Source organism: Mobula hypostoma, chromosome 3 (assembly GCF_963921235.1).
Source record: "Mobula hypostoma chromosome 3, sMobHyp1.1, whole genome shotgun sequence".
Classification (NCBI taxonomy): domain Eukaryota; kingdom Metazoa; phylum Chordata; class Chondrichthyes; order Myliobatiformes; family Myliobatidae; genus Mobula; species Mobula hypostoma.
The window spans coordinates 113657428-113671929 of NC_086099.1; the positions used below are offsets into that span (position 1 = coordinate 113657428).

At 43.5% G+C, this 14502-nt stretch overlaps 1 protein-coding gene across 5 annotated transcripts in view; it reads left to right on the forward strand.

Annotated features, from left to right (window-relative positions):
* Positions 1-14502, forward strand: part of LOC134344201 (uncharacterized) — a 53177-nt gene that overhangs the window by 23736 nt on the left and 14939 nt on the right. For 4 of the 5 annotated variants that reach the window (XR_010017392.1, XM_063043608.1, XM_063043609.1 and 1 more), the window contains exons 6-8: positions 3078-3238; positions 11342-11440; positions 12460-12605. Coding sequence is in view for 3 of the 5 variants with exons in the window: in XM_063043608.1 (XP_062899678.1) it covers positions 3078-3238; positions 11342-11440; positions 12460-12605 (406 nt within the window). In the remaining 2 variants the exon portion in view is untranslated. Of the gene's footprint in view, positions 1-3077; positions 3239-11341; positions 11441-12459; positions 12606-13330; positions 13471-14502 lie in introns of all 5 variants that reach the window. The other variant, XR_010017393.1, reaches the window with a different exon arrangement.

The following is a 14502-nucleotide window of genomic DNA, read 5'->3' on the forward strand; positions in this document are numbered from 1 at the left end:
GCCGTATGTAACTCTCCCACAATTCCATGGGCTCTTATCTTGTTAAGTAGCCTCATGTGTGGCACCTTGTCAAAGGCCTTCTGAAAATCCAAATATACAACATCCACTGCATCTCCCTTGTCTTGCCTACTTGCAATTTCCTCAAAAAATTGTAATTGGTTTATCAGGCAGGATTCTCCTTTAAGGAATCCATGCTGAGTTCTGCCTATCATGTCATATGCCTCCAGGTACTCTGTAACCTCATCCTTGACAATAGACTCCAACAACTTCCCAACCACCAATGTCAAGCTAACAGGTCTATAATTTCCTTTTCGCTTCCTTGCCCCCTTCTTAAATAGTGGAGTGACATTTGCAATCTTCGGAACAAAGCCAGAATCTATCGACATTTAAAAGATCATCGCTAATGCCTCCGCAATCTCCACAGCTACTTTCTTCAGAACATGAGGGTGCATTCCATTTATCTACCTTTAGACTATTCAGCTTCCTGAGTACTTTCTCTGTCGTAATTGTGACTGCGCACACTTCTCTTCCTTGCCACCCTTGAGTGTCCGGTATACTGCTGATGTTTTCCTCAGTGAAGACTGTTGCAACATACTCCTTCAGTTCCTCCGTCATCTCCTTATCTCCCATTACAATTTCTCCAGCGTCATTTTCTATCGGTCCTATATCTACTCTCACCTGTCTTTTACTCTTTATATACTTGAAAAAGCTTTTAGTATCCTCTTTGATATTATCTGCTAGCTTGCTTTCATAGTTAATCTTTTCCCTCTTAATGACCTTCTTAGTTTCCTTTTTTTAGCTTTTAAAAACTTCCCAATCCTCTGTCTTCCCACTAATTTTTGCTTCCTTGTATGCCCTCTCCTTTGCTTTAACTTTGACGTTGACTTCTCTTGTCAACCACGGTTGCACCCTTTTTCCATTCGAAAATTTCTTCTTTTTTGGAATATACCTGTCTTGCACCTTCCTCACTTCTCGCAACAGCCACTGCTGTTCTGTCGTCCTTCCCTTTCCAGTCAACTATGACCAGTTCCTCTCTTATGCCACTGTAATTTCCTTTACTCTATTGAAATACAGACACATCGTATTTAGGCTTCTCTTTTTCAAATTTCACAGTGAAGTCAATCATGTTATGATCACTGCCTCCTAAGGGTTCCTTCACCTCAATCTCTCTGATCACCTCTGGTCCATTACACAACACCCAATCCAGTACAGCCGATCCCCTATTTGGCTCAACTACAAGTTGTTCTAAAAAGCCATCTTGCAGACTTTCTACAAATTCTCTCTCTTGCGATCCAGTGCTGACCTGATTTTCCCAATCCACTCACATGTTAAAATCCCCCACAATTATCATAACTGCCCTTCTGACAAATCTTTTCTATTTCCTGTTGTAATTTGTTGTCCACATCACTGCAGCTCTTTGGAGGCCTATAAATAATTGCCATCAGGGTCCTTTTACCCCTGCCATTTCTTAGCTCAACCCATAAAGATTGTGCACCTTCCGATCCTATATCAGAGACATGCATCCTTTAGCCACGTCTCAGTGATGGCCACAATATCTTACCTGCCAATCTGTAGCTGTATGACAAGATCATCCACCTTATTCCTTATGCTGCGTGCATTTAAGTATAACACCTTAAGACCAGTATTTAGTACTTTTTGCTTTGATTTCACTGCAACTTTATTGCACTGCAACTCATCCCAATGGCTACAAATTTGCCCCATCACCTGCCTGTCTTTCCTGACATCTTTACTGCTCACTATCTCAGATTTATTTCTGTTTTCCCCTTCCTCCGCTCTATCATTCCAGTTCTGACCCCCTGCCAAATTAGTTTAAACCTTCCCTGGCAGCTCTGTTAAACCTTCCCGCCAGGATATTGGTCCCCTTCAGGTTTAGGTGTAACCTGTCCATTTTGAACAGGTCATACTTCCTCCAGAAGAGATCCCAATTATCCAAGAATCTGAAACCCTGCCTCCTGCACCAGTCTCTCAGCCACGCATTCATCTGCCTGATCCTACTATTCTTGCCCTCGCTAGCTCAAAGTTGGGTGAACTTGGCCTTTTGTCTGTGGAGTAATGGAGGATGAGAGGTGACCTGATAGAGGTGTTCAAGACAATGAGAGGCATTGATCGTGTGGATAGTCAGAGGCTTTTTCCCAGGGCTGAAATGGCTAGCACGAGAGGGCTTATTTTTAAGGTGCTTGGAAGTAGGTACAGAGGAGATGTCAGGGGTAAGTTTTTTACATAGAGGGTGTGAGTGCGTGGAATGGGCTGCCCACGGCAGTGATGGAGACGGAAACGATAGGGTCTCTTAAGAAACTCCTGGATGGATACACGGTGCTTAGAAAAATAGAGGGCTACGGGTAAGCCTGGGTAGTTCTAAGGTAAAGACATGTTCGGCAAAGCTTTGTGGGCTGAAGGGCCTGTATTGTGCGGTCGGGGTTTTCTATGTTGATAGTTTTGTTTTTACACGTTTTTTAATCTGTTCAGTATATGTACGCTGCAATTTATTTATTTATTTATTATTTATTTTATGTATTTTTTTCTTCTAGATTATGTATTGCATTGAATTGCTGCTGCTAAGTTAACAAATTTCATATCACATGCCAGTGATAATAAACCTGATTCTGATTCTGATTGTCTCACAGTCAGTTGTATTTCTATGCAAAGACTTGTTAGAGAAAGTTGTAACTTGCACAGCCAAACAGGTGAGCTCTGTTAAATGATGATAAAGAGACCGTTTACCTGCAGAATGGCTATATGAGTCCATGACTCTGTGACCTGACAGAGAAGATGTCTGGTGTAAGTTTTTTACACAGAGAGTAGTGAGTGTGTGGAATGGGCTGCTGGCAACGGTGGTGGAGGCGGATAAAATACGGCCTTTTAAGAGACTCTTGGACAGGTACATGGATCTTAGAAAAATAGAGGGCTATGGGTAACCCTGGGTAATTTCTAAAGTAAGTACATTGTCAGCACATCATTGTGGGCCGAAGGGCCTGTATTGTGCTGTAGGTTTTCTAGGTTTCTATGTTCCTAACTAATTGTGCAATATGAACTGCTTCCTTGTCTTGCACTTGCAGGTGAACAGGCCGACTTAATCTTTGTCTTCTTTGATCCAATGGGCCAAGCCCTGTGTAAACGGACCCTGAACGTTGTGGAAAAGCTGAACGAGAATCAGGGCAATAAGATAAAGTTTTACCTCAGCAAAGCGGATGAAGCTGGCCCTGAGACTGACAGACAGGTATGGCCAGAAATCTTCAAGGATGTATTGTGAAATCGAGTTATTGGCCCATGCTGTTCAGTGAAAACTATGCTTAGTTAATCTGAATGAATGAATATGAGGATTTTGATTCCATTTAAGCAATACGTTTAAAATTGTCCTGAATTTGGTAGGACGTTCTTTTTAAGTAACTAAATCATGCTATAGGAAATAATTACAAGTCAAACGAATGCTGACATACATAATAGTTGCACTACGCCAAAACAGAAATCATATTCATGACTCTGATTGTAGTGTTCTTTATAAATAAGTGGATATCAACGTTTCCTTTCGTTAATTAGATTTTAATGACGTTTGCACTGGAGAACGTCGGAGCCGGGGCAGAAGAACGACAGATAAGAGTGTTTACACATTAAAGAAATGTTTAAACACCCAGACAGTGGATCACAGAGGAGAATGAAGTTTAGACCATAAAACAAAGACCATAAGACAAAGGAGCACAAGTAGGCCATTCGGCCCATCAAGTCTGGTCCGCCATTTTATCATGAGCTGATCCATTTTCTCCTATTTAGTCCCACTCCCCCGCCTTCTCACCATAACCTTTGATGCCCTGGCTACTCAGATACCTATCAATCTCTGCCTTAAATACACCCAATGACTTGGCCTCCACTGCTGCCCGTGGCAACAAATTCCATAGATTCACCACCTTCTGACTAAAAAAATTTCTTCGCATTTCTGTTCTGAATGGGCACCCTTCAATCCTTAAGTCATGCCCTCTCGTACTAGACTCCCCCATCATGGGAAACAACTTTGCCACATCCAAAGTCCATGCCTTTTAACATTCGAAATGTTTCTGTGAGGTCTCCCCTCATTCTTCTAAACTCCAAGGAATACAGTCCAAGAGAGGACAAACGTTCCTCATATGTTAACCCTCTCATTCCTGGAATGATTCTAGTGAATCTTCTCTGTACCCTCTCCAATGTCAGCACATCCTTTCTCAAATAAGGAGACCAAAACTGCCCACACTACTCCAAGTGAGGTCTCACCAGCACCTTATAGAGCCTCAACATCACATCCCTGCTCCTATACTCTATTCCTCTAGAAATGAATGCCAACATTGCATTCGCCTTCTTCGCCACTGACTCAACCTGGAGGTTAACTTTAAGGGTATCCTGTACGAGGACTCGCAAGTCCCGTTGCATCTCAGAACTTTGAATTCTTTCCCCATTTAAATAATAGTCTGCCCGTTTATTACTACTGCCAAAGTGCATAACCATACACCTTCCAACATTGTACTTCATTTGCTACTTCTCTGCCCATTCTTCCAGTCTATCCAAGTCTCTCTGCAGACTCTCCGTTTCCTCAGCACTACCGGCCCCTCCACCTATCTTCGTATCGTCAGCAAACTTAGCCACAAAGCCATCTATTCCATAATCCAAATCGTTGATGTACAATGTAAAAAGAAGCGGCCCAAACACTGATTCCTGTGGAACACCACTGGTAACCGGCAGCCAACCAGAATACGATCCCTTTATTCCCACTCTCTGTTTCCTGCCAATCAGCCAATGCTCTATCCACGTGTGTAACTTTCCCGTAATTCCATGGGCTCTTATCTTGTTAAGTAGACTCATGTGTGGCACCTTGTCAAAGGCCTTCTGAAAATCCAAATATACAACATCCACTGCATCTCCCTTGACTAGCCTTAATTTCCTCAAAAAATTGTAATCGGTTTGTCAGGCAGGATTTCCTTTATGGAATCTATGCTGAGTTCTGCCTATCTTGTCAAATGCCTCCAGGTACTCTGTAACCTCATCCTTGACAATCGACTCCAACAACTTCCCAACCACCGATGTCAAGCTAACAGGTCTATAATTTCCTTTTTGCTTCCTTGCCCCCTTCTTAAATAGCGGAGTGACATTTGCAATCTTCCAGTCTTCCGGAACGATGCCAGAATCTATCGACTTTTGAAAGATCATCGCTAATGCCTCCGCAATCTCCACAGCTACTTCCTTCGGAACACGAGGGTGCATTCCATCTGGTCCAGGAGATTTATCTACATTTAGCCTATTCAGCTTCCTGATTACTTTTTCTGCCGTAATTGTGACTGCGCACACTTCTCTTCCCTGCCACCCTTGAGTGTCCGGTATACTGCTGATGTCTTCCTCAGTGAAGACTGATGCTAGGGGGATGGGACCCAGAGCGATAGAGCAGTGAAAGAAGTGCATGGAGTAAAGCCAGATCTAACATACAGAGAGGCTTTGAGGAAAGAGAAGCAGAATAAACGGTGCAAAGACGGTAAGGTAGAAGGGCTGAAATGTGTGTACCTCAATGCAAGAAGCAGCAGGAACAAAGGTGATGAACTGAGAGCTTGGATACATACATGGAATTATGATGTAGTGGCCATTACAGAGACTTAGCTGGCACCAGGGCAGGAATGGATTCTCAATATTCCTGGATTTCAGTGCTTTAAAAGGGACAGAGAGGGCGGAAAAAGGGGAGGAGGGGTGGCATTACTGGTCAGGGATACTATTACAGCTACAGAAAGGGTGGGTAATGTAGCAGGATCCTCTTTTGAGTCAATATGGGTGGAAGTCAGGAACAGGAAGGGAGCAGTTACTCTACTGGGGGTATTCTATAGGCCCCCTGGTAGCAGCAGAGATACAGAGGAGCAGATTGGGAGGCAGATTTTGGAAAGGTGCAAAAATAACAGGGTTGTTATCATGGGTGACTTTAACTTCCCTAATATTGATTGGCACCTGATTAGTTCCAAGGGTTTAGATGGGGCAGAATTTGTTAAGTGTGTCCAGGATGGATTCCTGTCACAGTATGTGGACAGGCTGACCAGGGGGAATGCCATACTAGATCTAGTACTAGGTAATGAACCGGGTTAGGTCACAGATCTCTCAGTGGGTGAGCATCTGGGGGACAGTGACCACCACTCCCTGGCCTTTATAATTATCATGGAAAAGGATAGAATCAAAGAGGACAGGAAAATTTTTAATTGGGGAAAGGCAAATTATGAGGCTATAAGGCTAGAACTTGCGGGTGTGAATTGGGATGATGTTTTTGCAGGGAAATGTACTATGGACATGTGGTCGATGTTTAGAGATCTCTTGCGGGATGTAAGGGATAAATTTGTCCCGGTGAGGAAAATAAAGAATGGTAGGGTGAAGGAACAATGGGTGACAAGTGAGGTGGAAAATCTAGTCAGGTGGAAGAAGGAAGCATACATGAGGTTTAGGAAGCAAGGATCAGATGGGTCTATTGAGGAATATAGGGAAGCAAGAAAGGAGCTGAAGAAGGGGCTGAGAAGAGCAAGAAGGGGGCATGAGAAGGCCTTGGTGAGTAGGGCAAAGGAAAACCCCTAGGCATTCTTCAATTATGTGAAGAAAAAAAGGATGACAGGAGTGAAAGTAGGACCGATTAGGGATAAAGATGGGAAGATGTGCCTGGAGGCTGTGGAAGTGAGCGAGGTTCTCAGTGAATACTTCTCTTCGGTATTCACCAATGAGAGGGAACTTGATGATGGTGAGGACAATATGAGTGAGGTTGATGTTCTGGAGCATGTTGATATTAAGGGAGAGGAGGTGTTGGAGTTGTTAAAATACATTAGGACAGATAAGCCCCGGAGCCTGATGGAATATTCCCCAGGCTGCTCCACGAGGTGAGAGAAGAGATTGCTGAGCCTCTGGCTAGGATCTTTATGTCCTCATTGTCCACGGGAATGGTACCGGAGGATTGGAGGGAGGCGAATGTTGTCCCCTTGTTCAAAAAAGGTAGTAGGAATAATTCGGGTAATTATAGACCAGTGAGCCTTACGTCTGTGGTAGGAAAGCTGTCGGAAAAGATTCTTAGAGATAGGATCTATAGGCATTTAGAGAATCATGGTCTGATCAGAGACAGTCAGCATGGCTTTGTGAAGGGCAGATCATGTCTAACAAGCCTGATAGAGTTCTTTGAGGAGGTGACCAGGCATACAGATGAGGGTAGTGCAGTGGATGTGATCTATATGGATTTTAGTAAGGCATTTGACAAGGTTCCACACGGTAGGCTTATTCAGAAAGTTAGAAGGCATGGGATCCAGGGAAGTTTGGCCAGGTGGATTCAGAATTGGCTTGCCTGCAGAAGGCAGAGGGTGGTGGTGGAGGGAGTACATTCAGATTGGAGGATTGTGACTAGTGGTGTCCCACAAGGATCTGTTCTGGGACCTCTACTTTTCGTGATTTTTATTAACGACCTGGATGTGGGGGTAGAAGGGTGGGTTGGCAAGTTTGCAGACGACACAAAGGTTGCTGGTGTTGTAGATAGTGTAGGGGATTGTCAAATATTGCAGAGAGACATTGATCGGATGCAGAAGTGGGCTGAGAAGTGGCAGATGGAGTTCAACCCAGAGAAGTGTGAGGTGGTACACTTTGGAAGGACAAACTGCAAGGCAGAGTACAAAATAAATGGCAGGATACTTGGTAGTGTGCAGGAGCAGAGGGATCTCGGGGTACATGTCCACAGATCCCTGAAAGTTGCCTCACAGGTGGATAGGGTAGTTAAGAAAGCTTATGGGATGTTAGCTTTCATAAGTCGAGGGATAGAGTTTAAGAGTCGCGATGTAATAATGCAGCTCTATAAAATTCTGGTTAGGCCACACTTGGAGTACTGTGTCCAGTTCTGGTCACCTCACTATAGGAAGGATGTGGAAGCATTGGAATGGGTACAGAGGAGATTTACCAGGATGCTGCCTGGTTTAGAAAGTATGCATTATGATCAGAGATTAAGGGAGCTAGGGCTTTACTGTTTGGAGAGAAGGAGGATGAGAGGAGACATGTTAGAGGTGTACAAGATAATAAGAGGAATAGATAGAGTGGATAGCCAGCACCTCTTCCCCAGGGCACCACTGCTCAAACAAGAGGACATGGTTTTAAGGTAAGGGTGGGAAGTTCAAGGGGGATATTAGAGGAAGATTTTTCACTCAGAGAGTGGTTGGCTGAGTCAGTGGTGGAGGCAGATACACTAGTGAAGTTTAAGAGACTACTAGACAGGTATATGGAGGAATCTAAGGTGGGGGCTTATATGGGAGGCAGGGTTTGAGGGTCGGCACAACATTGTGGGCCGAAGGGCCTGTACTGTGCTGTACTATTCCAGGTTCTATGTTTTATGTTCTAAAATACTCGTTCAGTTCCTCTGCCATCTCCTTATCTCCCATTACAATTTCTCCAGCATCATTTTCTATCGGTCCTATATCTACTGTCACCTGTCTTTTACTCTTTATATACTTGAAAAAGCTTTTAGTATCCTCTTTGATATTATTTGCTAGCTTCCTTTCATTGTTAATCTTTTCTCTCTTAATGACCTTCTTGGTTTCCTTTTGTAAGGTTTTAAAAACTTCCCAATCCTCTGTCTTCCCACTAGTTTTTGCTTCCTTGTATGCCCTCCCCTTTGCTTTAACTTTGGCTTTGACTTCTCTTGTCAAACACGGTTGCATCCTTTTTCAATTCAAAAATTTCTTCTTTTTTGGAATATACCTGTCTTGTACATTCCTCATTTCTCGCATAAACTCCAGCCACTGCTGTTCTGCCGTCTTTCCCGCCAGTGTCCTTTTCCAGTCAACTTTGGCCAGTTCCTCTCTCATGCCACTGTAATTTCCTTTACTCCACTGAAATACGGACACATCAGATTGCGGCTTCTCTTTTTCTAATTTCACAGTGAACTCAATCATGTTATGATCACTGCCTCCTAAGGTTTCTTCACCTCAATTTCTCGAATCACCTCCGGTTCATTACACAATACCCAATCCAGTACAGCTGATCCACTAGTGGGCTCAACAACAAGCTGTTCTAAAAAGCCATTTCGCAGACATTCTACAAATTCTCTCTCTTGAGATCCAGTGCTGACCTGATTTTCCCAATCCACTCGCATGTTAAAATTCCCCACAATTATCATAACACTGCCCTTCTGACAAGCCTTTTCTATTTCCAGTTGTAATTTGTAGTCCACATCCCTGCAGCTGTTTGGAGGCCTATAAATAACTGCCATCAGGGTCCTTTTACTCCTGCTATTTCTTAGCTCAACCCATAAAGATTCTGCACCTTCCGATCCTATATCACCTCTTTCTAATGATTTAATATTATTTCATACCAATAGAGCCACACCTCCCCCTCTGCCTACCTTCCTATCCTTCCGATACACCATGTATCCTTGGACGTTCAGCTCCCAGAGACATGCATCCTTTAGCCAGGTCTCAGTGATGGCTGCAATATCATACCTGCCCAACTGTAGCTGTACAACAAGATCATCCACCTTATTCCTTATGCTGCGTGCATTTAAGTACAACACCTTAAGACCAGTATTTGATACTTTTTGCTTTGATTTCACTGCAACTTTATTTCACTGCAACTCATCCCAATGGCTACAAATTTGCCCCATCACCTGCCTATCTTTCCTGACATCTTTACTGCTCACTATCTTAGATTTATTTCTATTTTCCCCTTCCTCTGCTCTATCATTCCAGTTCCCATCCCCCTGCCAAATTAGTTTAAACCCTCCCTAACAGATCTATTAAACTTTCCCGCCAGGATATTGGTCCTCTTCCGGTTCAGGTGTAACCTGTCCTTTTTGAACAGGTCATACTTCCCCCAGAAGAGATCCCAATTATCCAAGAATCTGAAGCCCTGCCCCCCTACACCAGTCTCTCAGCCACGCATTCATCTGCCTGATCCGACTATCCTTGCCCTCGCTAGCACATGGCACAGGTAGCAATCCCGAGATTACTACCCTGGAGGTCCTGCTTCTCAGCTTCCTGCCTAACTCCAGGAAATCTCTCTTCAGGACCTCCTCCTTTGTCCTATCTATGTCATTAGTACCAACATGTACCAAGACAACTGGCTGCTCACCCTCCCCCTTTAGAATATTCAGGACCCGGCACATGGGAGGCAACACACCATGCGAGTATCTCTGTCAGGCTCACAGAACCTCCTGTCTGTTCCCCTGACTATGGAATCCCCTATGACTACCGCATTTCTCTTCTCCCACCTTCTCTCCTGCACAACAGTGCCAGGCTCAGTGACAGAGACCTGGTCACCGTGGGCGTCCCCTGTCAGGTCATCCCCCTCAGCAGCATCCAGAACAAGATATTTGTTGCTGAGGGGGACAGCCACAGGTGTGCTCTCCACTATCCAAGCATTTCCCTTCCCTCTCTCGACAGTGACCCAGTTTTCTGACCCCTGTAGCCTAGGGATGACTACCTCCCTGTAGCTCCTGTCTATCACCTCTTCACTTTCCCTGATAAGCAGTAGGTCATCAAGCTGCAGCTCCAAATCCCTAACACGGTCTCTGAGGAGCTGCATCTCGGTGCACCTGGCGCAGATGTGGCCATCAGGGAGGCTGGAGGTCTCCCAGGATTCCCACATCTGACACTCTGAACAAACCACTAACCCTGCAGGCATACTACCTAATTCTACAGGAATGAGACAGAAGAAATAAGTCTACTCACCCACTTACCTCGCCAAACAGACGAACTTTATAAACCGTTAGCTCGTACCGTTAGCTGTGAGAGCCCTGCTGTTCCTGTCTATCCGGGCCGATTCGCGAAAGGGGTTGTGGGGGCGGGGGAGAAAAAAAGAGTTGGTGCTTCGCTCTCGCCTCTTCCCGTTTATCGCCCTTCTTGCACTCGGGGGTGGTGGTGGTGGGGGGGAGGGGAACTGCCTTCCTTCAGAATTCAGCTCCCACGACGCTCTGCAGTCCCGATCCAAAGGAGAGCCGTTGGTAGCAACCTGCCTTTTTTCTTTCTTCTCAGTGGGTTAAACATACTTATCTGCATAATTTGTATCAGATGCCGTTGAGGACAATATTTCTTATTTGACAGAACTAACAGAGTGATCACTTCGTTATTATGTCAGAAGAAATCGCAAGCCGTTTTCAATAACACTGTTTGGTAGCATAAAGTAAGAGCAATTTTCCTTCCACGGCAGTTGATTATTTATGCATTATTTTGCTGGCAGATAGCGGAATAAAATGAATTCAAAGAGCTCTATAACATTGGGAGTTTACATATCAACGCGAGTTGCCAATTGCAGATCTGTTATACTTCGCAAATTTTGCCAGCTATCATACGTTTCCTTTCGATTCCTCCAGAGAGTGATGATGCAAATAGTACAAGAACTGTGCAAAAGACCGGGACTGAACAAGTGCGGCTTTGATATGCCAACCATTTACATCCCAGATCCAGACAGAGTAAGACTATGACTTAGTGAATGTGTAATGCGGAATATACTGCGTAAATCTAGTAGAAACGAACAGAACGCAGTTCGCGTATATAGTTCCAATGTAGATATTCGTGGGTAAATAGTAGAAAGTAATGGGGTAGATTAACCTCAAAAAATATTATGATTTCAGACTCCAATTGTTTTCGTAATTTAATATGACGGTGAAGTGTCAACACAGAACATAGAACATAGTGGTAGCACAGCAGTTAAGATAAACTATTACAACATCAGTGAACCCGGGTTCACTTACTGCTGCTGTCTGTAAGGAGTTCCTTTCTTCTCTCTGTGATCCTGTTTCTTCCTGGTGGTCCGGGTTCCTCACCATACTAAAGACGTAGGGGTTAGTCGGTGAATTGGTCATATGGGTGTAACTGAGTGGGATGGGGTCATTCTGAAAGGACCAGTTACTGGGCCACATCTCTAATATCACATAACGTCTACCTGCTTATCCAGGAGTTTCTTAAATGCCCCTAATTTATCTGCCTTCTACGCACCATTCTGCGAGGCAAGCACTTACCTCCCATACTTTCTCCATGTATCAAAAAAAAAATGTGCATAGGAGTTAAGCATTGAAGTAATTTCCTTTCAACTGTTCATAGCTTGTGGGTGATAGTTAGCCTGCATTGTTCCTGTGAAGGTGGTTGATAATAAACTGAATCACTCCTACTACTTTTTTAGATGTATCTCACAAGAACGTTCAGATATACTGAACGAATTTTCATTTTCGTACTAGTAACAGTGGTTTACACTGTTGGCAACAATCGTAATTCCTGTTTCCTTTGCTGCCATTGCTTCTGCACTCGCTCAAATGCTGGAGCAAATGCAGGTAATAATCATGAGTTGTCAGTCCAATATCTTAAGAAGCAGGGAGTTTGGAGAAGGGCCTCTCGTAATCGATGTGGTTAAGACGACGCTCACTCTGTGTTTCTGGATGTGATAATTCAATAACTCCGTTCTCATTTTTTTTCTTACTTTTTGGATTGACAGCCATCGCGTTGCGTGAATCAGATTCAGGAGGTATGCGCAACCATAGAAAAAACAATAAACCGGACTGTTCAAAACACGCTGGACCAGCTCGAGAAAGACTGCGGACTCGTCATTCAGGCAGCCCAGCAGCAACTAAAGAAGAACAGGTGAAATTGCGGTGTGCATGCTGTCCAGGAGAGCCAAACGGAATAACGTTTCTGAGTGTACAGTACATATTGCCAGGATACACATTAACTCTGAAATGTTCAGGTGGATAAGGCAGATAAATATTATGTGGAATTTCCTGAGAAAGTTGAACTTCCTTATTTTAACAGACATCGTAGTTCTACTTGATCTCATTGTTTACTTGTGAATCTGAAGAATTGACAGTGAAATCTTGGAAAATGCGACGGTGTGCAGTGTAGACTTGGAGAAATTAGAGGGAACTAACATTTTACCCAAAAGTGATTGAAAAATAAGTATTTTGTACTTTACAGATAGAACAAGAATTGTTGATCAAATGGGCGCATAAAACGTCCTCGATAAAACTCGACAGAACTAATAATGTCCTGAATGACGAGAACGTACATTGACTTGAAACTAGCCCAAAATCGTAATTTTCCCGCTCTTGATTAACACTTTCCCATCTTCTGTTGAATCGTCACCAGTTAGCTTCCGTCACTAAAGTTCAGATTGGACTCGACCATTTAAACATTTTCCTGTCGGCCACTCCTCGAACCAGCATAGCCTATTCTCTTGATATTGGTGCTGGTAGCATAGGTCGCACCAACTCGCACTTTCTTTGAGATTCTTGGGCCATCTTGCATGTACTGCTCTTTTCAGGTCTATCCACGATTGTTGTAGAAGCCATCCTTTTTTCATCTTTTTACAGACGGTGTGATGTTTGCTTCCAGAACATGCTGGCATTTAATTGAAATTAAACATTCCACCAGTGAAATGTTCCCCGTGCCACAGCCTGCAGCACAAGCTCAAAGCATGATCGATCCACCCCCATGCTTAACTGTTGGAGAGGTATTCTTTTCATGAAATTCTGCACCTTTTTTTTCTCCAAACACACCTTTGCTCATTGCAGCCAAGAAGTTCTATTTTAACATCAGTCCACAAGACTTGTTTCCAAAATGCATCAGGCTTGTTTAGATGTTCCTTTGCAAACTTCTGATGCTGAGTTTTGAAGGTGGGGATGCAGGAAAGGTTTTCTTCTGATGACTTCCATGAAGGTCATACTTGTGCAGGTGTTGCTGCACAGTAAAACAATGCACCACCACTCCAGAGACTGCTAAATCTGCCTGAAGGTCTTTTGCAGTCAAACGGGGGGGGGGGGGGGGTGGGTTTGATTTGCCTTTCTAGCAATCCTAAGAGCAGTTTTCTCAGAAAGTTTTCTTGATCTTCCAGACCTAAGCTTGACCTCCACCGTTCCTGTTAACTGCCATTTCTTAATTACATTACGAACTGAAGAAACAGCTACCTGAAAACGCAATACCTGACCTTTCCTAATGATGAATGTCAACAAGCCATAGCCCTAACAAGCTAATTAAGGTCTGAGACCTTGGTAAAAGTTATCTGAGAGCTGAAATCTCGGGTTGACCAAACTTTTGCATGGTGCTCCTTTCCTTTTTTTCACTCTAAAATTGTACAAAACAAAAATAATACACTAATCTTGTTGAAAAGAATGTTTCATTTTTAACTTTATGACTTTTGGAGATCAGTTCATCTTCTACTCACTTAACTATTCACAGTAACAGAAATTTTGACCAGGGTGCCCAAATTTTTCAATGCCACTGTATGGAAAACAAATGGTATTTGCTGCCCATTGTGAACCATGAATTAAATCAACTGAAAAATTGCGATTCAACTATAAAATTGCAAAATTGATGTTGTTTACTTATTCCCAGAATCTCAATATTAAATTAACCTGAAATAGCTTGGCTTAGTTTGCCTGAATTAAACTGCACGACTCATTAATTACAATCTGTGTCGATTCAGATAATCTGCGTCCTCTATATGCTTCATGCATTATTAAACGTTCAGTAGCACGGAGATGTG